Source organism: Lagopus muta, chromosome 5 (assembly GCF_023343835.1).
Source record: "Lagopus muta isolate bLagMut1 chromosome 5, bLagMut1 primary, whole genome shotgun sequence".
Classification (NCBI taxonomy): Eukaryota; Metazoa; Chordata; class Aves; order Galliformes; family Phasianidae; genus Lagopus; species Lagopus muta.
In genome coordinates this window covers 5,177,715-5,202,936 of record NC_064437.1, presented here as the reverse complement: position 1 = coordinate 5,202,936, position 25,222 = coordinate 5,177,715, and the positions used below count along the sequence as shown (strand labels likewise).

The 25,222-nt window shown below is 44.6% G+C and overlaps 1 protein-coding gene and 2 long non-coding RNA genes across 5 annotated transcripts in view; 1 reads left to right on the top strand and 2 right to left on the bottom strand.

Annotated features, from left to right (window-relative positions):
- LRP8 (LDL receptor related protein 8) overlaps nucleotides 1-8,303 on the bottom strand; it is a 150,894-nt gene extending 142,591 nt beyond the window's left edge. For 2 of the 3 annotated variants that reach the window (XM_048944603.1, XM_048944605.1), the window contains exons 1-2: nucleotides 8,165-8,303; nucleotides 7,359-7,478 (exon numbers count right to left, since the gene is read on the bottom strand). In XM_048944603.1, the coding sequence (XP_048800560.1) occupies nucleotides 7,359-7,478; nucleotides 8,165-8,234 (190 nt within the window). In that variant the 5' untranslated portion in view covers nucleotides 8,235-8,303. Of the gene's footprint in view, nucleotides 1-7,358; nucleotides 7,479-8,164 lie in introns of those variants that run through there. The other variant, XM_048944604.1, reaches the window with a different exon arrangement.
- A 105-nt stretch (nucleotides 8,304-8,408) lies between these two features.
- Nucleotides 8,409-11,118, top strand: LOC125693591 (uncharacterized). Its single transcript, XR_007377171.1, has 2 exons — nucleotides 8,409-8,690; nucleotides 9,171-11,118. It is a non-coding gene; the product is annotated as an uncharacterized LOC125693591 (long non-coding RNA).
- A 10,764-nt stretch (nucleotides 11,119-21,882) lies between these two features.
- LOC125693660 (uncharacterized) lies at nucleotides 21,883-23,720 on the bottom strand. The gene is made up of 2 exons (XR_007377197.1): nucleotides 23,671-23,720; nucleotides 21,883-22,266 (listed from the first exon to the last, which is right to left on the bottom strand). It is a non-coding gene; the product is annotated as an uncharacterized LOC125693660 (long non-coding RNA).
- Nucleotides 23,721-25,222: the final 1,502 nt, after the last annotated feature.

Below are 25,222 nucleotides of genomic sequence, written 5' to 3'. Positions count from 1 at the left end.
AAACTAAGCCAGAACTCCAGATAAGACAAAGAAACTTACAGTAGGCAAAATCCTCACTCAAGACAGACAAGATTCTGCAGCACTAATAAATTTTCAATTATATTTCTATCTTTATAAAGTAATCAGAGCACAGACAGCAGTTACCAAAAAGAGCCCTTCTGATTCTCAAGTACAGGGCTGTGCTCAGGCTGCCATGGAAACTGAGCCCTGCCTGCTCTGGTCCTGGTACAGTGCCACACATGCTCTCAAGCACTTAATAAATATTAGTAATGGAAAAATAATACTGATAGATCAGAAACTGAACATCTTCACTATGAAAAAAAATGCAAGATCTGGCAGCAAAGCTGGCTCCATGCAGCTTCAGCCCAAAGGCTATCTTGCCTTAACCAAGGCAACTACAAATCCCATTCTCTTCTAGTTTCTAATGTCCACTCTTGGCAGGAAGGTTGATCTGACTGTCTGTCCTTATTTTAGACTGAAAGAAAGCAGGAGACCTGGAGGGAAAACTGAAACACTTTGACTAGCCTGACAGGTACAGCTGTGATAAGCAGCATGGTTGGCTGTACAAGGCACCGGAGCAGAATGGGGGACCTCATGGCCATCCTTGGCTCTGCTGCTGACTCCATGCACCCAAGGCCAGCTGCCACCCGCACAAGAGCTGTACCACCACCACTCACCTCTCCAAAAGGAGACACTGGGCTGCCAGCTCTGGTCAATCCCAGGGAAGAAGCCACAGTCTTTGCCACAAGCTGTGCTCTGTCAGAGTGTTCTTAGGGCAAGATACACAGTGTACACAGTGCAGCTCACGCTGAGAGACAAGCAGAGATGGAGCTCACATTCTCACACCTTTCGGCTTCACCCAGTTTCAAATCTGGCTCTTGACAACATTTCAATCTGGATGGATTTTATTTTTTTTTTTCAACCAGTTCACAGCATTATTACAATCACTAAAATCTAATCAGTTTGTTATCTCCTGAATTTCAGACAGAATTCTTCACAGAGCAGAAAATCTGCATTAATTATATCACAGGGCCTTTTCCTCTCTTTACTTCCCTTGCAGCTATCTAAGTAGTAATAATTTTAACAGGAAACAGAGTTAGAAAAATTACACTCGACATTTTTAACATTTCCTGCACAAGCACTGTAAAACAGCAGAGGTTTCCCTGTGGCTACAACCAGCTGTCTGCACTCAGCACAGTGCACTGGGACAGGCAGAATGCTTCCCTACCAAGGCCATGCCATGCAGAAGGAAACAAGCAGCAACACACATCTCCATCCCCATCACTCAAACTCAGCTCACTCATTTATTTTCCCGAGCAAAGCAAAGAAAGAGAAACTGACATCTTTCAGTGTCTTATAAGGCGTTCAATAGCACAGAAAAGCTGAGCTAGCAATAACATTGCTAACATTGTAGCTTTGGCAACATGTTGGGAATTGCCAGAGAAAAGATGCAGGTAAAGGGAAACTTGTGGAGAGGAAGAAGGCAATGAGAGAGGCTGGCTATGAAGGAACACTGCAAGGACCAGGAGAATTCTGTGCCAAATCAAGTCTGCCACCAAAACACCTCCAGCACCACACGGCAGTCTGAGGCACACCAACAGCGTGGTACGTTTGGCAGTCAATTAAAAAGGCTGCTGCTGCTAAAAAAGCAGGCAGCAACAAAAACCGAGTCTGCGATGTTAGTAACAGATAGGATCAATAATTGTCAGATGTTGTCAAGCCTTACATTTTCAAGCCTCAAGTGTTTAACGTCCCTTTAGGCAGACCACAGAGTCAAGAAAACTCATTATTTCCAGCCCTGACAAATTTCTCAGATCAGGTGCATCAGATTAATGTGTTCACCAACACATTCCTCTCAGCGACTCAGGCTTCATAATGTAATTTGTTTGTTTTAATTCATCTCTGAACATTTTCTGGCGAATACTAAATTACCCTAAGTATCTTCCACCCCAACATCAATCAGTAAGAAACCACATCTCCGCCCCATGCTAACCCTGGCTCTGTAACACAGCAGACAAAAGAGAGCTGGTCTACGCTGACTTCTGATTTCCCTTTCTCTACATTAGGATGCTCTTGGTGAGGCTTGCCTACTGTGGCAAACTTAATCTTCCTATTCTCTCTGACCTCAGGCAAGCTTTTCAGATCTCAGCTTTTTTCTGGAACTGTATCTAGAGTCTATTTCTTCACATAGCACAGCAGCAGCCCATAAAACCCAAGCTTCCCTCTGCAGTCGGAATGCCCCCCAGCAGCTAGTAACCCAGTTCCCTCCTCTGTACTTCCTGCAATTCTGCCCCAGTCCCACCTCAACTTCCTTCCCAGATGAGGAGCAGCAGTGAAAGAAAGACACCGCCTCCAGATCAGCTGCACCTGTGGTGAATAGAGGTCCTCAAGTTTGTATGCCTGGAGGTGAGGAAAAGCAGAAAAGCAGGTTTCACACACGTACTTGGTGCTTGATTTCTACATAAAGAATGCAGCAGCAAAAGACAACCAGGAAACAAACAAACAAAAAAAAACAACAAAACAGCCAAAAAAAAACTCAAGCAAGTCAGGTTTGTCAGAACAGGCAGTGAGAACAAAAAAAAAAAAAAAAAAAAAAAGGAAGAAAAATGAGTAACAACATTTACTACGTTACACAAGAAATCCATAAACTCGTTCAGACACCAGCTTGCATGCCCACACAGCACAGATAATGACACTGAGGCCACAGGCAGACATGCCTCTGTACCACTCTGCCCAGCGCTCCCAGTTCGAGCACAGCAATGCAATCCAGATGCCTCCAAAATCAAAAGCATATCATCATGCATATGCCAAGGACACCTAAAATCCTCCCCTTGGTGATGTACACAGAGACACCTGCATCACTGGAGCAAAACACAGCAATTAGTCAGAACAGAAAATACTGTCTCAACACTGAACTTGAAGTAAAACTGGAACAGACAACAGAGGACAAAAAAAAAAGTCACAGAGAACATACTTGACAATTGTGACTGCCTTGCTGTCTCACCGTGTCATATCCTAAAACCTGCAAGCATGGTGCACCATCACATTTAGGCCACATCTAACTCTTCACAGGATCTGGACTTCAGTTCTCAAATAAGCTTTTGAACAGAAAAGCGAGGAGAATATCAGGCTGCCTCCTGGGCTATCATACAGGCAGCAGGAGCCAAACTCCATATTCTCTGCACACAAAGCCAGCAGCAGAGCAGCAGTCCAGCCAGCAGCAAGCAGTCTCAGCTATAAGCCACAGACTGTGGCCCCGAGGCAGGGCAGGAGCTGAGGGAACAGAAGTTTGCTGATGCTCCATGTGCTCATCCTGCATTCCAGACATGTATGAACAGCCTTCAGAACAGTAACGCCCTTCATACTGTGTCTCATACCTTAGGCAGCCTCAGTCCTGTCCCATAAAAACATACCTGTGAACAGCGGCAAGCAGAAAGTGCCTCAATGCAAAGAAGAAAAATGGAGCTTCAAAAGACACTGGTAGTTCTGCATTGGGATGTGTCCCCCTGCAGGCAGACACCACAAAGCTAAAGTGGCCTTGCAGTTTGTTTCATTTTAGGAAACAGTTAGACAACCGGGTGCTTTTTGCAACTATGCCACATTTCAGAACTTATCACCAATGAAATACTTAAGCAGACAAAAAGCTTTATTAATTTCGATTAATTGCAGAAATATACATCTCCTCCTTTCTTGCTACTGTGTCACAGACAAATGAGCGCTGCCTTTTTTCTTCCTGGCAGCCTTCTTTGCTACCAGGAATTGTTTCTTTTTACTTCTTGCAAGGCAGCAACTATGCTCACACTTACACATTACCTGTATCCATTCGGCTCTTCCTTCTACCTTTCCCCAGCATGCTTGGCTCTTCTACTTTCTTGCTTCCCTTTAGGCTCCAGTACTTTGTTTTCATACTGCAAAAGTCATCACTTTGTTATGGTGCTCCTCAGACTGTTATCCATACTAAAAGGGCTTATTTCAGTGCTATCCTTCTCAAACGATGCAATATGAAATACGCACACCTGAGATTTGCTCAAATGATGAACACTGAAAGAGTCAAAGACTCTCAACTGTAAAGATACTTTAAATAAAGATCATTTAAATCAAACTGAAGTGAAACACACAGTTCAGCCTGTGTTGTGATGTGTGTCTTACAGAACCAACCAACGCAGAATACTGCAAATCCCAGTCCTGTGGAAGGCACTGCCTGCTCTCACAGGTGACCCATGGGGCCAGAGAGCTTCTGACTTCTTCCTTCATCAGTAATAACATCAGCTAGCATTCAAGAATTGTGCTAAACAGGCTTTTTCCCCTTTAAAAAAAAAAAAAGAAGAAGAAAAGAATGGGATTCCTTCAATTTCATTCATTTCCCACAAATAAAACCTCTAATATCAACCACTACATACCAAGGAAGAACTTGGTTCTATAACATGTAGAACAAGGCTACTGAGCAACCCAGAATAAACACAGTTCACAAGCCAGTGCTCAGTAGTTTGCTCTCTCTAAGTGCTACAGAGTCAATATTTTGGCATGCTTCATTTCCTGAGCTGGCCACGTTCACATCAAAACAAGAGCACATAACTGAGACTACCAGTCACAACACAACAGGGTTACTGAATGGAAAGCAAATTTCCAGGAGATGATACAGAATGATTACCAATCCTACTTTTAGTCTAAAATTCCTTTCAAAAAGCCAATATTATACCAGCAGAGCTCTAGGAGACTAAAACCACTACCCAATCCCAACAACAGCAGTCTGTGCAAGGATGGATGGTAGAAGGAAGAACACAGTACTGTTCTGTCAGGTTGTCAACTCCCTGTTTTTCTCTAAGAAATTAAAAATAAGATATTTTTAATTACAAAATCTTCCAGTGTGTATAGATCATTTACCCCAAAGACAAACACGTTTCACCAACTGGTTTGTGAAACACTCACAAAGACTCACAAAGACCATTCCATCTCTCCAACAAGCGAGGATATATATAAACAGCAACGAGCAAAAAAAATGTAGTCATATTGATAACAGATTTTATCAACTCTGGGAGAAGCATCAATAGGTAATTACAGGGGTTGCCATGCCCCACACTCACTACCAACAGTACTCACTTCCAGCAGCCTACCTGCATTTTCATTCCACTCTCCTTCACCACTACAGCATGCTGCAGGACTATTTCTTCCACAGTGTATGTTCTTAAAATAGTTACTAAATAAATATGTTCATTACACTGATGACAACAGAGGTGGCATGTAGCAACAAAACACATGGAATATATTCTTTCATCCAGTGACTGTAACTCTAAACATTACGTACGTGGAAAAGTGGCACTATTTTACTTTTTTTTAAAGCAGTGTTCAGAAACAGTGTAAGCAAGAAAAATGCATGTGAAAAAGCTGTCTTTCAGATGGGTTAAAGAAGCAACTGTGAAATGTGTGTATGTACATATACGTGTATACATACATACATATACATATACACATACATAACTATACTAGCCATCCATGAGTAATTTCTGTAGTATACTCCTCAATAACTTACAGAATCATAGAATGGCTTGGGTTGAAAGGGACCTCAAGGATCATGTAGTTCCAACCCTCCTCCACAGGCTGAGTTGCCAATTGCTAAATCAAGACTTACAAAAATGTCGAGTTCATATTAAAAGTGAAGAACTTCCCTGATGTCTTCACATCCAAAAATTCTCTGTTCTAACATCAGAAAGTCACCATTCTGTCACCAAGTCAAACATTCTACCACAACCTACCCCAATCTATTTTTACCACCCCAACAGTATAAACTTTCTGAAGCAGATCAGATGCAGCTGTTGGTCTAATCATCCTAACACAGCCCAATTCCTGCCGAGCACATGTTCAGGACTGTGTTTTACAAACTCTCTTCCATCACAATGCTTAAAGAGAAAACCAAAAGGAAAAATGGAATAAAACCAGCCCACATACTGCTTGCCAATGAATCACCTGCACTAGACAAGAAGCTCAGGCCACAAACCTAATTGCTCAGTGTGGAACATAGGGTGCACAGTCTGAAGATGCTGCTTCAGCCATCAGCCTAACATCTGCACAGCAGCTCCCAAAGCACAGCCTGCAGACCACCTGCAGCTCCCCAGGCCTTCGCACAGCAGCCCACAGAGGGGCCCTTAGCCAGGAAACTTCCAGAAGCCCAACAGCAGCGTGCTGTGCGACCGCCCGCACTGCCACAGGTCAGTGCCTCTGCAAACTCACAGGCTTCTGTGAAAACGCTCCCAGTTAAAACTGTCCGTGAGTCCCAGCTTTGTTCTCAGTCAGCCATGGCCTCAATGAGCTTTTTGTAACTTCAGAATTTCCAAATCTAAGCTGTGGTAGCAAAATTCCCACATAAAGCACATTTCTATCTGAAAGCTGCTGAACTCTTTGTATCACAAACTTATGCACGTGTAGTCTGTCAAGCCCTGAGTACAAAAGCACCAGAAATACATGTTATGCTTTATCTTACAGCATCAAAAAGTTCTGTGTGAACAAGAGTTTGGGAATCCCAGTTCTCCACAAACTGATGCACTCAGAACACACTGAGGCAGATGAGTCAGCGATGCTGCTAACAGTTACACGCATGGGAACGTGCAACCACTGACTTTTTTTTTGTATACTCTTACAGTCTACACACTTCCAGGAGTTGAGTGAATTAAAACCTGATGCTTTTTCAATGTCTATTACTCTACAACGATAATTCAAGAGTATTTGGTACCTGCTGAGATGGTAACAGCACAGCCCCACAAACTCCCCCAAGGTTACTGGATGCCACTCACACACAGGACCACACCAAAGGAAAAGGCAAGACTGCCACCTGCCCAGGACTGGAAGCACAGATCTCCATGTGCTCTGTTCTCGCATATTAACAGGGGCTCAATCAGTACGACGTGGGTAAGGCTGCCGAGCGGCACTACTTGCCCATCAGAGACGCACACACAGATCTAAGCACAGAACTCACACCAGCCCCACACCTTGCGGGAAGCTTTGAAGCATGGCTTCCACGTGCACACCTGGCCCTGCGCGCGGCCCCTCCCGCTCCGGACGCCCACCGGCTGCCTCAAGGCACTGCCTACGCTGCTCGGAGCGCTCCGCTGCCGTTGGCCGAAGCGGGCGGCCCAGGGTACCCGAGGCGGGCGGCAGAACGGAACGGGGCCACGCCGGGGAGCTGCGCCGCGTCACGGATCTGCTGCTCGCGGCAGCCAATGGGCGCCGGAGCCGGGCACGGCGCGACTTCATTCATTCATTCATAAAAAAAGAGGCGAAGCACATATAGGAAACGCGCCCTTCCGGGCTCGGTACGGGGCTCTACGGGCCCCACCGCGACCCCCAGCCCCACCGGTACTCACGGCAATCCTCCTCGTCGCTGTTATCCGAGCAGTCGTTGTCCTCGTCGCACGCCCAGACGGCGGGGATGCACCGCTCGTTCCGGCACTGGAACTGGTCCTTATCGCACTCCTTCACGGCTCCTACGAGACACGGGGCCGCGCCTGGGTCAGCGGGGCGCGCTTCGCCGCCGGGGGAGTCCCGGGGTCAGGGTCGGTCCTGCAACCGGCACCGGGAACCACCAGCGGAGGGCAGGGGCTGGGGCTGGGCCCGGCTGGGGGGATGCGCCCCGCGGGAGCACGGCGGTGTACGGAGTTGCTTTGTGTGCGCGTGGAAGGGCCGCTGCCGTGCTCCTTGCACCGGATTGGGAGTGGGGGATAAAGGAACCCGGGGATGAAAAACGGTTAAACGCCAAACGAAAAAGACAAAGAAAAATGGAAAAGCGCACCAAGGCCAGGACCGCTCCGTGCGTCCGCCAGCGGGGCAGATCGCGGGGAGAAGAGATGAGCGGTGCGGGCGGCGCTCCCAGAACGGGGGAACGACCCGGTCGAAGTTGAGGACGGGGGGACGAAGCAAATCTGCTTTGCATACGCCGCGCCGCTTCGCCGAGGCACAAATCTCCTCAGCGGGGGATTAAAGGTGGCAGTTCCCGTCAGCAGCGCTCGGGTCGCGCCGACCGACCGAAGAGCGCACGCGGTCCCCGCTCCCTCCTCCACCGCTCGCAACCGCCGCACGGAGCAGCAGTGCGAGGCGATGCTCGGGGCCGGCAGGACCCTCGCGTCCTCTCCGCATCACACGGCCGAGCCGCGCCGCGCCGCGCCGGACCCACCTTTGCCGAGGTACAGCTTCAGCAGCAGCAGCTGGAGGAGCAGCAGCCGGGCGAGCGCAGGCCGGCACATGCTGCCCGCTCCCTCCGTGGCAGCGCACCGTGTGCGGGATGCGCCCCGCTCGCCGCCGCGCGCCGCCCGCACGCGGCCCCGCCCACAGCCGCGCGCCGCCGTGACGCGCCCCCGCTGGGCGGGCCCGTACGCGTGCGCGCCGCCGCCACGCGCAACCGGCCTCGGGCGCGCGGTTCCGGCACGGGGTGGCGGCGCCGGGCGGCTCCGCATCTCCTGTCCGCGGTCCTCCGGTACCCAGCTCCACTCTGCTCTTTTAAATGGCCCGGAGGCGTAACTTCGGCTGGCGCCCGGGCCACGCTGTTGTGCTTCTCTGCGCGTAATTGCGCCCAAATGGGTGAAACGAGCGCGACGTGCGCTGAGGGCCATAGCCTCGCGTTGGTCGGCAGCTGCTGAGATGTCCGAGTTGCCGTCCGGGATGCGTCCTCCGGCTGCAGAGTGCCGGTGGGAAACGCGAGGGTGAGGAGTGTCGGTAGCTTAATTATGAAAAGCTATTTTCAGGTGTAACCTGAATCTAACAGTGCAACAGCGTTAACGTGGTTACAGGCAGGCCTTTGTTTAAGAAAAGAATCGAGCACTAATTTTACATGAGCCGATGCGCTACAATTGCTCGATTGCAAACCCTGCACTGCCATCTGCCACAAACCGCTCCCCGTGTGAAAGCGCACCTGTGCCTTTAACGAGCTTTTGCAAGTCATTGGTGAGCAGCGTCCGAGAGCCCGAGCAATGCGCGCAGGGCCGGCTGCTGGCTGCGCCGTGTCCCCGGCAGGTGGGAGAGATCGGAGCCCTGCTGGGCAGATCTTTAGTGCGCAAAATGCAGCGCGTTTGTGTTGGCTGGATCAGTGGGATAGACTGCAATAATTGCTCAAAGCTGAGGAGGGTCAAACGCAGTCTGATAGAGCTATCCTAATTCCTGGCCTCTTCTGTTTCCCAAATTAGAGTTGGAAGTGGCTCCAAAGACAGCAGTGGAGCTATTCAGGATGAAACAGGTGCAGAGCATCGGTGGCAGTAGTGATCTGGTGTGATCCATATCGGAACTTTGGATTTCTAGAAGCTAATTTGGCTGCATGCCTCTCACAGAAAGCAACGTAAAGAAACCTTTTCTAATTAAATAGCTCAGATGACACCTGACGTGCTGTGATTTCAGCAGCCCTTACTGGCCATTCGTTGAGGCGGCTGCTAGGAGCCCAGCCTGGGGGATTTGTGTCATGTTTGTGGCCCAGAGGCAAAGAGGAAACTGGAGAAATTAAAGGAAGTTAAGGTAGAGAAACCATGTTGCATGAAAGAGACATCTCATTTTATCCATTGTGTTCTAACAGTTAATTAAGATTGATAATTTACCTCCCATGGTCCATCTCTGCCAGGAGTTCTCCTCTTCATCACCAGCTGGAACAGGAACTCAGGCTTCTTGTTCCCAGTCTGGAAGCCTGTGAAGCAACAGCACAGTTGTATTTGATTTGTGGCCAAACAGTGTCCAGCATCTCATACACAACACTCAGTTACTGCTGTACGCAAAATACATGCTGATAGTCTGCATTTCCTGGTTGGTGGCTGAGGTCATTCATAGATCTAACACACAGAAGTCAATCTGTCCTATTTACAAGACTGGCTGCAGTGGGTTCTTTTGTTCTTTAGTCACACAGGTGTGCACATACACACCTTCCCAATCAGTGGGAGGACAAAAGAAGTCATTCAGAAGCATGTAAAAAGCATTGCGCTGAACTTCACCTGGTGCTTGAACCTTCTGCACATCTCCCAGATACTTTCCCTTGTTTTGCAGAGGGTTGAGGTGCAGAATCAGACCAAGAGTTTGTCTTGAGCAACATGCTGCAAGCAATTGTGCCTGGTGTGCGAGACCCAGGAGCATTTTGTTGTTCACCACACTGCAGCTGGAGGGGCTGAGGATCAGCTGTGCAGGATGAGGTGGGCAGATACTAAAGGAGTCCCTCATCTGAAGCCTGGAATACTTGCACTACTCAGAACTGAGAACACACATCGTTGTGACCAGCGTTGTCTATGCTGAATGATATGATTTCATCTAGTAATAACCTGAGTGTGCTGGTGGCAGCTTAGGACAGCATCAGACCATCCTGACTTACTGCTGTTCACAGTCAAGAATGTCAGTAACCACAGACCTCCCCTGCCCCATTACCTGCATCAGAGTGACAGCCTGCCCGACAAAGAGCTCTCTCAAATGTGGGAAAACTGCTTTGTTGTTTTATCATTAAAACTTTGCTAAGTTAAAAAGCATATATGGAAAAATAGATACCCTCAGGGAAGAGAAAGAACAGGTATACGTAGGATACATGCCCTGGGAAGTCTCCAGTCTGTCTTCGGAAACTCTCCAAGCTGTGGAAACCAAGTGTCTTCAGCTGTTTGTACTGACACACACCCTTCAGGCCACTGTTCTTCTCCCAACACTGTAATGTCCTACAATCTTTTTTTTTTTTCTTTCAAATTGACATTTTAAAAACTAAAGTCCCTCGCTATTCCTGTAATTGCTTTCCAAGATATCCCCTGTCCGTTAGGCTGACTTTTTCCATCCTGTCTTTCAACTTGGCAAATCTAATTCCCTCAATCCCCTCATGCCTTTTAGATATGCTAATGTAATATGTTTTCCAAACAGATATTTAAATTAAACCTTTTAATTAAGTTAGTTGAACCAGTGTACCAGCGGCCATGTCCCTGCCAGCTGGTATGTCAGTACCTGCAATATTATTTACCTTCTTAATAAAATGCTGTTGCCTGAACTTACACTGCTGTGAATTTCAAACTGTACATAGTGTTGTACGTTACATCTGAAACTAAAACTCATTTCCTTCTGCTTCTACTGAGTGAAAAACAACACAAGCTCAAAACCCTGTGGAGTACAAGCAGGTTCACTACTGATCAGGGCTTGTCCCCAGCTCTTCAAGTTTGTTCCCTCTCTTAGAATTACTACAGCACACCAACAAATTATGTACCACATAAGGACGCTGTAGTTATTTTTCCTGTAACTCTTACTGATATTTTGAAAGCTAGAGATAAATCACTAAAAAATTGGAGAATATTCTGCCTTTCATTTGCATAAAGCCTCTTTTGCAGGTGTGAAAACAAGTTACTGCTCTAATTCTGTACTGTTTTTCTTCCAAGTCATCTTTTTATTTGCATCTGACTAAATGTTAGCCCCTGTTCTACACTTTTTTTTCCCCCCAGTTTTTATTCTGTTTTAAAATACTTTGTTCAATCTTTTGTATTATATCTTTTGTTTGTTGACTTCTTTTTATTCTCTTTCAACTTCAGTTTCCTTCCAGAGGATTCCAGTCCCCCAAGTCAGCTGCTTGCTCTTTTCACATTTCCTATTTAAAACCCATGCCCTAAACTACTTTGTCTATTAGATCCATCTTCCCCTTTCACTTTCTAGGGCTTTCTGACAGCCCTAGAGACTTTACCTTAGCTTCCTAAAAGGCCAACTTAACCCCCTTGGCACACACACAGTCTTCTGATGACATCCTTATTTTTAGCTAGCTCATGGCCTATTAAAGAAAGGAGGACATCCCACAGACTTAAATCACGTTACAGAACTCATCAGTTTATCATCCAAGAACCGTGCTGCAAACCAGATTCTCTGGCTTCCATAGCCATTATTGGTCTTTGTCCCAAACCATTCCTCAGTTAGGGATGGTTTCCCTTTAGTGAAGCTTAAGAAGCAGTGAGATACCACACTGCCATGCTGCTCAGTGCTGCTTACTATCCAGGTATGAGACTGCACCACTTCCTTACCCATCGTCTCATTTCAGTCCAAAATGCACCACATCACTCAGTCACTAACACCTCGAGGTAGCTGGCTGCACCTCAGCCATGCATATGACTCGTGCATACTTGGGGTGTTCGGAGCAATCCTGACTTAAAGCCACTTTCTTAAACTTAGATTAAGTATGTCTGTCTAACTTCAGGCCCACATTGTCCACTGTGACTGTCTGCTCCTGGTTTTCTATAGCATTTCAGCTCAAGTATGAACCAGGACATATAGCATACCCAGAAGATGCTGTGAAAGCTCCCTGGAAAGCTTCCTGAAGGGTATTGCCCTTTTCCACCTTCCATACTACATTCTTGTTCCTGCATCCCATGGGATGGTTTGCAGGCCATTGGTGAAGTTGTTATTCAGCCAGAGAGGAGTTAACACAGAAGGCTTCTGCCCCTCGTTCCCCTCCTGGGGCTGATCACTGTGCCATAGCAGTATCCCTGGACAATGGATCTTTGAGTGCAACCAAACCCACAGTCACAATAGGGATCTTTCCCATTAATTTTAATGAGTGTAAGAACGAAGGGACTGAGAAGAAAAAAAGTGAGGATTAGGTGTCTGGCAAGATCTTTTGCATGCTGGAGGAGCATTGCTGTAGACTGAGCTGCTCTTTGCTGTCGTACAGTGACTAATCACCGTGAAAGCGAACAGAAATGCAGACTTCAGGCCATAGTTAGTAACAAGTACAGTGGGATTTTTTCAAGATGTTTCACTTCAAACTATTTATCCTGCTAATACTAACAAAGGAATCATGAACTGGAGCAAAACTGAAGTTGACAGTGTCTCGTGTAACTCTGCAGTGACCGTATATCAGCGCTGTAAGGCAGCAGATTAGTACCACAGACTGCTGTTTGCTCTACAGCTCCCAAAGGGCTGAGACACAACAGAGGAAGCCAGCAGCAGCATGAAGCCTGGATTTTTTGCTTGCCTCTTTAACAATTCAGCAAGCTGGGCACTCACTCCACTTTTCTCTCACACCTTGCTTGTTCATGCCCAGGTGCTGCAAGGCAGCGGTGTGTTGTGTGGGGATGGCAGGAGCAGGACAAGGTCTGGTTCTGTGGGGTGCAAAGTCCCCAAGCTCCCGGCAGCCCTCCGGAAAGCTTTGAGGATCCTGATGGCTCACGCAAATTCTTTTAGCATTAATTATAACATCAAGGAGAAAATAATGCCCAAATGGGAATTGAGGATCATGTCTGCATCGGCTGTTTCTCATTATACAAGGGCTGCCCCAAAAGTAGTGCCTCCCATTTTATGGCGTTGGCCCATGACATCAGAGGTGGATATTGGTGGGATGGCAGTAGAGGTTGAACCTTCCCACCAATATCCCATTCCTTGTTGTTGCCATGTGACAGATGGCAGCAGAGGGGCAGCCTGACATGGAAGTGTGTATGAAGCAAAGGCATGGAATTGAGTTCCTGCAATGTGGAAAAAGTGGCACCCACTGACATTCACTGATGCTTGCTGCATGTTTCTCAGGTCCAAACAGTGGATGTGAGCACAGTGAGGTGGTGGGTGGTGCATTTCAGCAGTGGTGACAGCGATGTGGAAGAAGAGCCATGTTTCAGACAGCCGTATGGATTTTTACAAGCGTGGCATGCAGGCTCTTATTCATCACTGGTGAAAAAGCTATGATGGTGACTGTTGAAAAATGGTGTTTTGTAGCTGAGAGTTTGAGCTATCAAACAGTATTATTGTGCTCTTCATACCTGTTGTTTCCTTGGAAATAAATAGGAGGCATTACTTTCAGAGCACCCTATGTATTTGTACGGATTTTGTATGGCAGCAGAACATTTTAAAATCCATTTCACTTTTGAGACAGTACTGATCTTCTGACTTCACACCAAGTGGTGGACAGAGTCTGAGTTGTCTAATCTATACATTCCTATAGCTTCTCTCTTAATGAGGGAACAGGAACTCAACATTTATTTTCCTTTTTAAAGTGAGAGATCATTAAGAACAATTTTTCAAGAATCAACTGATTCTGAATGTTGTTTTCCTTGCTTTCTCTTTTGATTTACCAGCTTGTATTTAATAATGGTTTTCAAAGACATCCCATTAAATATTGCCATCTCGTCAATTTTAAATCCTAAATAACAAGAGTGAATGTAGTCTTGAGCATAAATAAAAGATTTGAGCTTGGTCAGAGTGAAATTGTCTTTCGAAATGAGCAAAATTAAACTAGTTTTTAAAATTTCCCCACAAGATTAATGGAGGATGGGGAACAAAAGGGAAAAACCTGGGAGATCTTTTTTCCAGGTGAGAAGAATCCAGTTATCATCTTGCATGCGTAGGCCTGGTGTTTGAGTATCCCCTGGCTTTGCAAGGCGCTGTGCTAGATCGATGATAACATTCACTCTTCTGAGTGTCTCTATGAAGTTTCATTACAGTCACATTAAAATTGTAATACATATTACAAGTGCAGCCTTGTTTACACTTCTAACTTGTGAAAAACTTGTTTCTTTGAAGTTGAAAACACTTGTATGTGATAGAAATGTATGTGCACTCCCAGAGCTACAGTTCTTTTAAAACAAAGTTTCCAAGATGCCCGTTCAGATTTCCTGCCCCTTATATCATTCTGCTACAACAGCAGTTGACAGATGAACCCCTGTGGCATTTTGTCATATCATGTAAAGCATCAAGTGATAGATGTGCTTCAGAAGAACATGTCCTATAGGCATCGTTTCTAGAAGCACAAAACAGCCTTCCCTCCTACCCTCAAAATACTCCGTAAGTTGCAATTCATTCCTAAAACACAAACATCTCCCAGTTCCACAGGTGTTAAGTTCTACCCAAGGTGGTTCGAGCCTGAAGGAATACAGATTTTTTACCAGTAGTCTAAATCAACCCCAAATCTCCCTCCTGCTGATTCAGCTCCTTGATTTGCCACCCTTCTTGCACCTCAGCACTGGTTCTGCTGCGGCTCTGGCCGCAGATCAGTATTTGTGTATCTGCATGTCTGCACACATCCTGTCAGACTTGAACAGTCTGAGCTTCCACCAGTGCTTCCCACAGTCCTTGGCCAAAGCACAGCAGTTCTTAGTCACAGCACTCCCACTGCCATGACTTCATCTCATCCTCTCTTCAGAAAGCTTTAGCATTGTTCTTCTCCAAACACGTCTAAGCTTAAGATCATTTTTCTATTTCAATATGACCTGTGCTGGCCAGTCGGATTAGCACAGATGGTTTGTCCTGCTCAGCAAAGGCTGGTCGTGCTACTTGTGACAGAGGTCTGTGCTCCCCATGAGGAAGCAGGGCAACACTCTGCAGCCATGCAGGTCTGGAGCAGATCTGAAAGCCCGAGGACAGCACAGCAGATCCCATTCCTCTGGAACACGGCACAGCCCATGCTGGGATCAGGTTAAAGCAGCACGTATTCAGCTGGCTTAGACTTAATCCCCACAGCACGGGCATGCTCACCTGCTGGAGGGCACAGGCCCCAGGGGCTGACAGATCACGTCAGGTCCTAGGAGCTCACCTGAAACTTAATTTGCCAAGAGGCTTGTTTGTCTTACCATTAGAAAGTGAACACTGGAGAAATTCAGATATTCCCACCCAAACCTTTGGCATTAGTTTTGGTCTATCCTAGCCAACTCTGTCCGTCCCAAACACATGGCATAGTGTCTGTATCTCATAATTCAGCAGAGAGTAACACCTGCTTTTAGTCCAGAAGGGAAATTCGATTCAGTAAATCCCCCAACCATCACAAAGACACAGAGGGACATAAAGGCCACCTCTCTTTGTACAGGTTTGCAATATTATCTTTGCTGTGCCAAAACAAATTCAATGGAACAAAACATCAAGATTTGGGCCTTTTGAGAAAAATTTGACAATTAAAGTCTATAAATTCATTTCCCCTATTTCATTCCTTTATTTATCCTGCTGCTCTGAAAGTCTCGGAAGGACAAAGAAAACCAGCCTGACTCTGCCTGTCTCAGACAAATAAAGCTGGCATGGACATGGACTTACACTCAGCCACCCACCCACAAAATTTTAGCTTCCCAGCCATCAAAGCACAATCAAAACTGCATTTTCCTGACTGTCAGTTTCTCTATGCATTTTTCAGAGAGCAGATGTAATAGGTTTTACAGGGAGTCCCTTTGATTCGTGCCAGCCTTGCACATTCTCATTCTGCCTCTAATCTCTCCTTTGTGGCACGAGGACTCGGGGCGGTGGGCATGGATCCCAGCGGACACTGATTACCATCCAAATTCCCTTTTGGAAATTATCCCATCTGGCAACTACAGAACCCAGAGCTTCGACCCTCAGCCATTGTTCTTCTCCAAAATGAGCAGATTCAACTTTATTATAGACTAAACATTTGTTGTATTTTATGCTTAAAGCTCTCTCTGTTGACCTTCCTGTAGGATTTTGTATTTAAAGGATGAATAAAAATTAAGCAATCCGAATCATTTATTTATTTCTTCAGAATACATATAAAGAATTGCTCCCCAAGCTTAAATTTTGCACGTCAAGTTTCATCTGGGAGCAGATTCGTTTTTACAGCTCAGTTATCAGCTGTGCAAACAGGCTATTATTCATGTTCATCAAGGGTCTAACAGCATTATTAGCCTCTCAAAAATTTTGCCAGGCCAGGAATATTTATGCAGGACCCATTTGAGAGAGGGAAGAAAAATGAGACAGGCTGAACAGAATGCAACCAACAGCCCTGTATGTCTCACTCCAGAGCTGAGAGCGATGCAGTGATGATCTCCTGTTGCATGCTCTCTGGGAGGAGGCTCCAATAAATCTGTGTGCAGCTCTGCACTGTGACCTCTCTCCACATCTGTGGCCACATATGCAGGACACAGATGGTCAGAGCGCTCTGTCATCTGCTGCAGGGAAGGCAGGGCTGGTATGTAGGCCATAGCAGTGCCTTGCAACCAGGGAGCGTACCAGCCATAGGGCTCTGCAAGCACTGCAGCCTTACCATGAGCTGCATCAACCCAACTCTTCTTCTCAAACTAGTAGTGTAAAAGCAAAGCCTTCCCTTAACAAAAATCCAGCACATTAAGTTCTCTCTGCATTTATCTGCAGGGTGGGGTTGTATTTTCACGGATTTTCTTATGTCTGTTTCCCACATATCTATTTTATTATTTATTATTTGTTCATTTTTAACTATTTGCAAATCAATTTTAAGAATCTGAAAGCACTGTACAGTATGCCTGCAAATCAAAATTAGTCTTTTGACTTTTATGCAGCAAAAATAGTATTTCTTGATAATCCCTTAAGAGAGACCTGTCTGGGCACCTTCTCTTTTCACACATGAATTAGATACAGACCTGCTGCAAAAGTTTGTCTCTCCAGGTAGGTTAAACGACTCTTTTGCCAGTCTCTGGATGAAAAATGCAGAATCCCTTATGAAAAATTAAACCAGCAAGACTGGAACCCTTATGAAAATTTTAAATTGTCATTGTTCTCAAGTTAAAATAAGGCCCCATCGTTTGCTTTAGTCATCTCTGAGTATTCATTCATCTTGAAAGGGAGCTCAAAGGGCAAGGTGGCATTTCTGTGATTAAAAGCTGAACCCAGTGCAACATGCTGTGGTTTTGTTGGTGGTGGGTTGTTGTTTTTTCCCCAAGTGCACAAGGATTCAGATGGAAGAGATAGCAGTGCTTAAGAGAATTTATCTTGAAAGAAGCCAGCTTGAGTCCAGAGCAGCAGAAAGGAAATTTGCTGGTGGACAAAAACTGAAGAGAACCCTCTAAAAAGGCTGTAAAGCAAAAATTAATTTAAATACCCTTCTGTAGTTATCGCTATAGACAGAGGAAAGTGTTACTCAATGACCTTGGGGCCATATATTTGTCTCCAAAGTACAAGATCAGAAGGAAGAAACAGTTGTGCTTGGCTTACTCTTCCATGACTTTCAGCAAGTCCCAAATAGTTTGTCTTCTGCTATAAGAGAAGTCACCGCGACCACCACCTTGTGACACCTTCCTGTATTACCAGCAATAATATTTATGCAGGCAGCAGCTAACTTCATACAAAGTCCATCCTCACAACAACCTCATGAGCAACACCTCACGTGATTCACTTACACCTACCTCAGGTACCCATATACACAGTGCTGTCCTGCATGTATAATCTCCTTGAAATCCTATCAGTTAACCACTATGTGCTTAGAAAAAAAACATTTATGAGATCAGACAATTCATCCTCTCCACCTGAGGCCGATGGGACTGCTGCTCTATCAGAGACAGTTAGATCACCAGGCATCTTTTTCTTTCTGGGAGGAGCAGTAGCACAGGCTGCAAAAGGAACCAAGGCTGATCACTCCACCAAGGAAATGACTCGTCTGGCATCTCCAGACATTGCTGCTATGGAGTGTGTGAACCACCGCCACATTCCTAAATAACAGTGGTGTGACAGGAAATGTCAGAGTCACCAGTGGATGCCTTGGTTCCCACCCAGTGCTTTCCATGATAGAATTCTGTTTGCACGTATAGTGTTCATAAAATTCATCATGTGAGATACCTGCACTGGGCTGACTCTTCATTTTCTTTCTTAGTTTCAGAGAAAATAGTTCACATATTTTAAAGAATGTATTGTTTCCCCACACGAAAAAAATAGAGTAACTCTAACACCATTTAACTGAAAAGGCTTCAGAACTTTGATCTGGAAGCAGAGCTCACGTAACTTATTTATTACACATAAAACTATGCTATGCTTACATTATAAAGCCTGCTAATCAAGCACATAAAACAGTGTGGTTGCCTGTGAGACAGTAATTCATGTGCTCTGTGCACAGGCACCACAATATCCCTATAATTGACAGTGTCACACATGCTCTTTTCCATAAAATCCTTACCTCATTCAGTGCACAAAATGAACAATGTTTAACTAACGTGTAGCTTTCAATAGTTTATTTTCCCTTCATTATTCGCTCTCACCAGGCATTATTTATTGCACTCTATTCAGATTCTGCTTTGAAAACAGAATTATTCATCTCTTCCTAGGCTTTTCTGTGGTGCTTATTAGAATAGTATGAATGCTTTGGACACTAATGAATTCATCTCTATAAACTTTCTGAGATGGTAAGGGCACAGTATTGCCAGTTCTGGAGAACATGTACTGAGTAAGAAATCCTAGCTGAACCACGAAACCCAGCACAAAGTGTTTAAAAGCTGTGTTGTCAGACCGTTATATAGTGCTTCATATATTCAGGATGAAGACCCCAATGGCTCTGACTGCAACAGTGGCTGCTCAACAATTATCCATTTTACAGCCCTAGAATCTTAGCTGGGTACCACAAAAAAAGACAAACTCAGAAAGTAGCCTTGACCAGTTTTGTTTGACAAATTAGGATGCTCAGAATCAAATGAGAGTTCTCCAGCACAAGTGGAGATCACATCTATTTCTCTGCTTTTCATTTGTCACGCTAAAAACTGTCACAAGAACATCATTTTTCTTTCTGTAGATCTTTCATCTGTGGCTATAGGCTCTTTACTTTCTGCAACACAAAAGTTCTTGGCGCTCATTCACTACACACTACTGATTTACCTCCAGAGCACGCTTCATTCTGTTCATATTTTAGTGAAGTAAAGGTTCAAGTAGAACATACAGCATCTGACCTGACATAAAGTACCCAAAGTCCATCCTTATATCCGATCTGAGAGAAGTTTGGAGTGCATAAATGGCAGATCTGTCTTGGTTATGTTGGCTGAGAGCTCACGTTGATACAAACCAGCATGCAAATGAACATGGAGCTGGGAATGAGAACATCATGAGCCTATGTCGTTTTTTGTTTCCTTCCCAGTCAAAAAAGAAGATGAGACTGAGGCAACAAACTCAAACTGTGGGAGACTGCCTGAGGAGTTGAATAGCTCCTACAGAAAAAGTCCAGCTGGGTGCACAGACAACTTGCATCTGCTCTCTTACACATTTGTAATTGTCTAAGTTTATGAATTAGAAGCATGTGCCTTGAGAAGTGCCCTAGGATCCTGAAAGGGAAAGGTTCCAGCTAAGCTTCCATTATCCTCTTGCTGCCATCTTCTCAAACACCTGCATTGTAAAATAGCACATGGGCAACTGAAAGAACAGCTCAGAAATGCCAGATAATTTCCTCTCTGCACATTACTGTAGGGCTCCTGTAGGGAAACACAACAGCAGCTTTGAGCTTGCTCCAAATAGCACTTGTTGGAAAATATCAAGTTTCAAAATAAAAGAGGATTGCTGAAAAAAAAAACAAAAACAAATCCATCAATACCACTTCCCTGTATTGTTAACTGGTTGTTTAACTAATCACACGAGCTTAGGCCTGAAAGCGTGGAGGATTCTCATCAGATCACTAGTTAGTCTGTTAGAGGTACCTTTCCTATTACACAAGAAGGAAAACAAACACTAGATGTATCCTTCTGCACCACACAGATACAGGCTGTTGTGCATATGAGCACGAGACAAAGGGATATGGAGCACCAGGAATCCCCCCTTACATTAATGGAAACATTACTGCCCAGTGATGCAGTATTTCTGGCTCTACCTTGCATGAAGCACAAGAAGGATATGCACAGCAGGGCACTGTAGTAGGCAAGCTGGTGTTGATGGAGATCAGAGAGTTGGATGTCTAGAGATCAATTCAGGAGCCAGAAAGCCTGCTTAGAGCGCTCTGCTTCTGTGCCATGGGCAACAAGCCTGACTTTTGCCCTGACCAAGCTCCCAACAAAGCCATAAGGGCTTAGTGGAGGTCAGCATACCTGTCCAGAATGACATTATGGTGTATGCTCCCCTGGGACAATATTTGCTTGCACAGGTGTTGACTTGCTTGTTGAAATTGGAAGTCATTTAAATCCAATGAATTTTTCACACAAAGATTAGTTTATCTGGGTTTGGATTTAAAGTCAATTGCATGTTGTAAAAGACAGACTGATGCTTATTCTCTTACTTGTAAGTATTCAGCCATCTACGTATCTTCCACCTTTTCACAGAAGAGAACAAAAATGCCTCTGCATTATAGTATTTCATATTAATGGATCTGAAAATGACTTTTTTTTTTTCTAAAACTGTGTTGCCCTGCTGGCAAATATTGATTTTTTTTTTTCTCCCCACTTTTCCTTCACTGTCCAATGGTATTTCCTTTTGCTGCTATTTTCCGTGTTTTGCCCTGACTGAATACAGCCATCAGTAACATGATCAGAGAACTGTGTGTTTTAGCCTTGGAAGGAGGAACACTTAAAAATTAAAACGCTGGCTCAAATTTATTTAGATAACTTGAAACAAGAAGCTCTCCTTGGCAGCTGCTTTGAGGACATCACCTCTGCACTGCGCCAGGCAAGGAACCTCCTGGCACAGCATCTTGCTTCCAGCAGCCGATGCTTGTAGAAAGAGTGCAATTGGTGTGATCCTTTCCTGGACTTACACTCCTGACAAACAGCACTTCAGAGAATTCCTTGTCAGCAGGTTTTCTCTGGACCCTTACAATTAATATCACCAGTGGATTTACTTGTCAGTAGAGCTGTTAATTTATGTGATGTCAGATAAGAACAAGGTCATGTACAGGAGGATTTGATGTTCCCACCGATACTAGAAAAGAACACAAACTCATAAACTCCTTTCCCTCCTGTTGGTATTCATTTTTTGAAGACTCTGGATCACTGTGCTAGAGATTGAAAAGAGTAACCATCATCCCTGTCTGTGCTTTTTTCAGACAAAGGATGTAAGCTTCCAGGAGTACCCAGTGTTGTTCACGACTAGAACACACGCTTACAGAGAGATTTATCAAATCAAAAAAGGATGTCTGCTTCATTGGCATAAAAGTTCCCAAAAGTCACAGTGAAGGATGAAGTCAGGTAAATGCAGGAGGCTTGCAGCAAGAAGCAAAACTGCTGATGTTGCTATGGACAACACGTTTGATGTACTGTGTGAAAAGCATTGCGTCTGCTATGCAAATTTGATAGCTCAAGTGTAGGAAAATAAAGACATAACTAAAGTAGGATAGATTATTTAGTCAGCAGGAAAAAAAAGAACAACATCTCGGATATTACTTAAAAATCATTTCCTTTCAAACAGCAATGTTGACATCCCAGAAATTCAGCGTAAATCCATGCCACTGAAGCATATCTGACTTTGAAATAACCTGCCACTGCAGACCTGCCGGGGAACAACAGCACACAGTTTATTGGAGTGCAGGTCAAGGCAGTGAAAAGGAGAGGGGCTGTTCTGCTGCAGGTCTTGTGCTGCTCTGGGCACTCTGTCCAGCTGGGGTGGGCAGACATGCCTTGCTGCATCCACTCTACGACTGTAGTACCAATCTGATGGCTTCAGGATAAAAAAAAAACAGTGTGAGATTTATTTATCTCTGAATCATGGAGGAGCACTGACTCGTAATCAAAAGTCTGAATGACAGATTAACCCCTTCAAAACTATTATTTATGAAACTGGACGCACAGTTGTCCAGAAATACAGATGATCCCTGTCAGCACACCTCTCATAAAGTTGCAGAAAACTGCTTTAGATTAGCCTTTCTTTCCCTGCTTTATCATCCTTCCTATTAAATGGCCTAGATGCAATCTGTATGGGATGGGCATATCCACAGACCTTACTGCATTAAATTAGAAACTGTATTTCCATACAATATGTGACATTAAAATGCACCTATTGATATTTTTCCTTGGTTAATTAAGCATGGGGATGAATATTAGCTCACATCCTGGCCTTCCTCTCAGAGGTGGTAATGAGCTCTACGTTCTCTCTAAGAGTGACATTACATCATAGTAATTGTGTAAACTCTTCTGCAGTACCTTTTGAATAATAAATCTCCTGTCTGTGGCTATATTTAATATTTCCTTGTTTCTACAAGATTACATCATCTGCATCACATTTTTGTCCTCTTAGGAATCATGGAACAGTTGAGGTGAGAAGTGACATCTGGAGATCACCCACTGCAATCCCCGGTTGGAACAGAGTCAGCTGGAGCAGGCTGCCCTGGGATCTGTGCAGTCAGGTTTTAAATGCCTCAAAGGATGGAGACACTGTACCCTCACTGGGTAACCCATCCCAGCATTCAACCAGCTCCTAATAAAAAGGCTCTCATGTTCATATGGAATTCCCTGCATTTCAATTTGTGCTCATTGTCTCTTGCCTTGTCACTGGAGACCACTTAGAAGGGTCTGCTTCTGTCCTCTTTATATATCAAACCACTCTATTTAAACAATAATAGTAACATTAATGAAACCAAAAGGAAGGAAAGATTACATCCCTGATGATGTGACTGGCTTGTAGGTACCTGGATCCCTAGCTTTAAACTTCTGAGTGCATTTGTATGCCTTCAAATGCAAAATCTGGTTGGGGGTCAGGTATCCAAAGTTTAGTATGTCAGCAAACAGAGCTCTGGCACTTCCTGATGTTATGCTGGGAAGGAGAGTTGGAAATGCCTTTGTGGTGCTTTATAGTTTTACACGTTACATAAAATGATGTGACACTGTTAATCTCCAAAAAGTACCCTCCACTAAATTAGCAATGTATTCCAGTCCATTTTAAGAGGGAATCACCATCACTCAGGAACACTGTGAGAAGAGCCACTGCTGATAAAATGCTATTTTCTTGTAGAGTCAAAAACAGGATGTATAATCAATGAATATTAAGATGTTATAACTACAGAATAAACAAAGAGCTTGGCAAAGCAGATTATAATAACTAAAAGAGAATAGATAGAAAGCTTACCCATATCCTGAGCTCACTTACAAAACTCCAGCACAGCAGATCTCCAGAAGAGATCCTTCCCCCCTGCTGGCCAGCTCTTAAATGGGTCTAGGAGAGATGCAGCCAGGTTCCACCCCTTCCAGCAGCACAGGTGAATTGCCTTCACTGTGCTCCTGTGCCTGACTCACTGCTGGCCTCAGGTGATCCATCAGAGGTTCAGGCTGTGACTCAGCAGTTCCCATTCACCTGATAGCGATCATATTTTCATAGTGCCAGCTGGCGTCAGGTGTTAACTAAAGCCATAGGCAGCAATTCCAGTGGTAACAACTCCTGAGTGCAAGCAAGAGCACACCTGCCCTTTGCACTTGCAGCACAGATACCAGGCATTAGGCTCAGCTCACTTGTCACACTGCTTCAGCGGGGATTAAAACAATTATGGAAAAGGAGAAAGACCTTATATATGAAAACCTGGATGTGTCACCCTTCCTGCAGTGCAAATTAACTACACTTGTTTCATCAGACAATAGCATTCAGCTGTGGATGTGCTTTGACAGTTTCATATGAAGGAATATAACCAAAGTTCTTTATACTGGTTTGGACAGACAGGAATGCTTGGTGTGTGCACAGTCTGGCAAGGTCAGGCAGTGCCAGTGCTGCTGTTGCCTTGGGTGACCGGGCCTGTGCTGCACGGCAGGTCTGTGGGAATAGAATTGTCCCTGTGTTTTCATCCCTTGATTAAAAAGGCTATCACGAACTATGTGCCATTTAGTGTCTCAGATTGCTCATCAGAATTCATTTGAACAGGCATAAAGTAATATTAATAATGTTTTTCCAACATGATAATGACAAAAAATCCAAATACATTATATCATTAATGCTTTATGATTTCCTCGGCACTTAATGAGGTTATTACTCCACTGATAAAATAATCTCTGTTAGACCCTGGAGGGGTTTGTGTCAAGATGTCAGCAGTGAAATGGCCTCGGAGGTGGCATCTCTGTATAGCAAGTTTTATTTTCCTTCACAAGTCAGTGAATGCTGGGTGTCTGTCACAGCCCTTTGTCTGCAAACAGCAGCAGTAGGGCAGACTACATATGCTGCTTCACAAAGTGCTAATCAGTTGCTTGCACCATTTAATTACTACCTATTATTTTATGTTTTTTATAAAGTATTCAGCAAAATTAAATCCTGAGCATCACGTTCAGCCATTGTTATCCAATTTGGCTTTAGTCAAGTTGCATAAACAAGTACACAATCTCAACATATTTCAGCACAATTTATGGCTCCAGGGATGTAAGTTCCAGGAACAATATAATAGAAAATAAATGGGATTATTAATAAAAGTGATAAAGGAGTGAGATGATAAACCAATATGAGTATTACACAAACTACCTAATGGAATAATAAAGTATCCATTCTCCTCACCCATCGCCTTAGATTTAAAACCTCTTTTTGGCCTGTATCTGAAAACTCACTACAGTTTGCTGCATGTCCTACAGAGGAGAGAATCTGGCTCTTACTGCCCGTGTTTTCCTCAGACCTGTATGAAACAGGAGGCTGAAAAGCTTACATT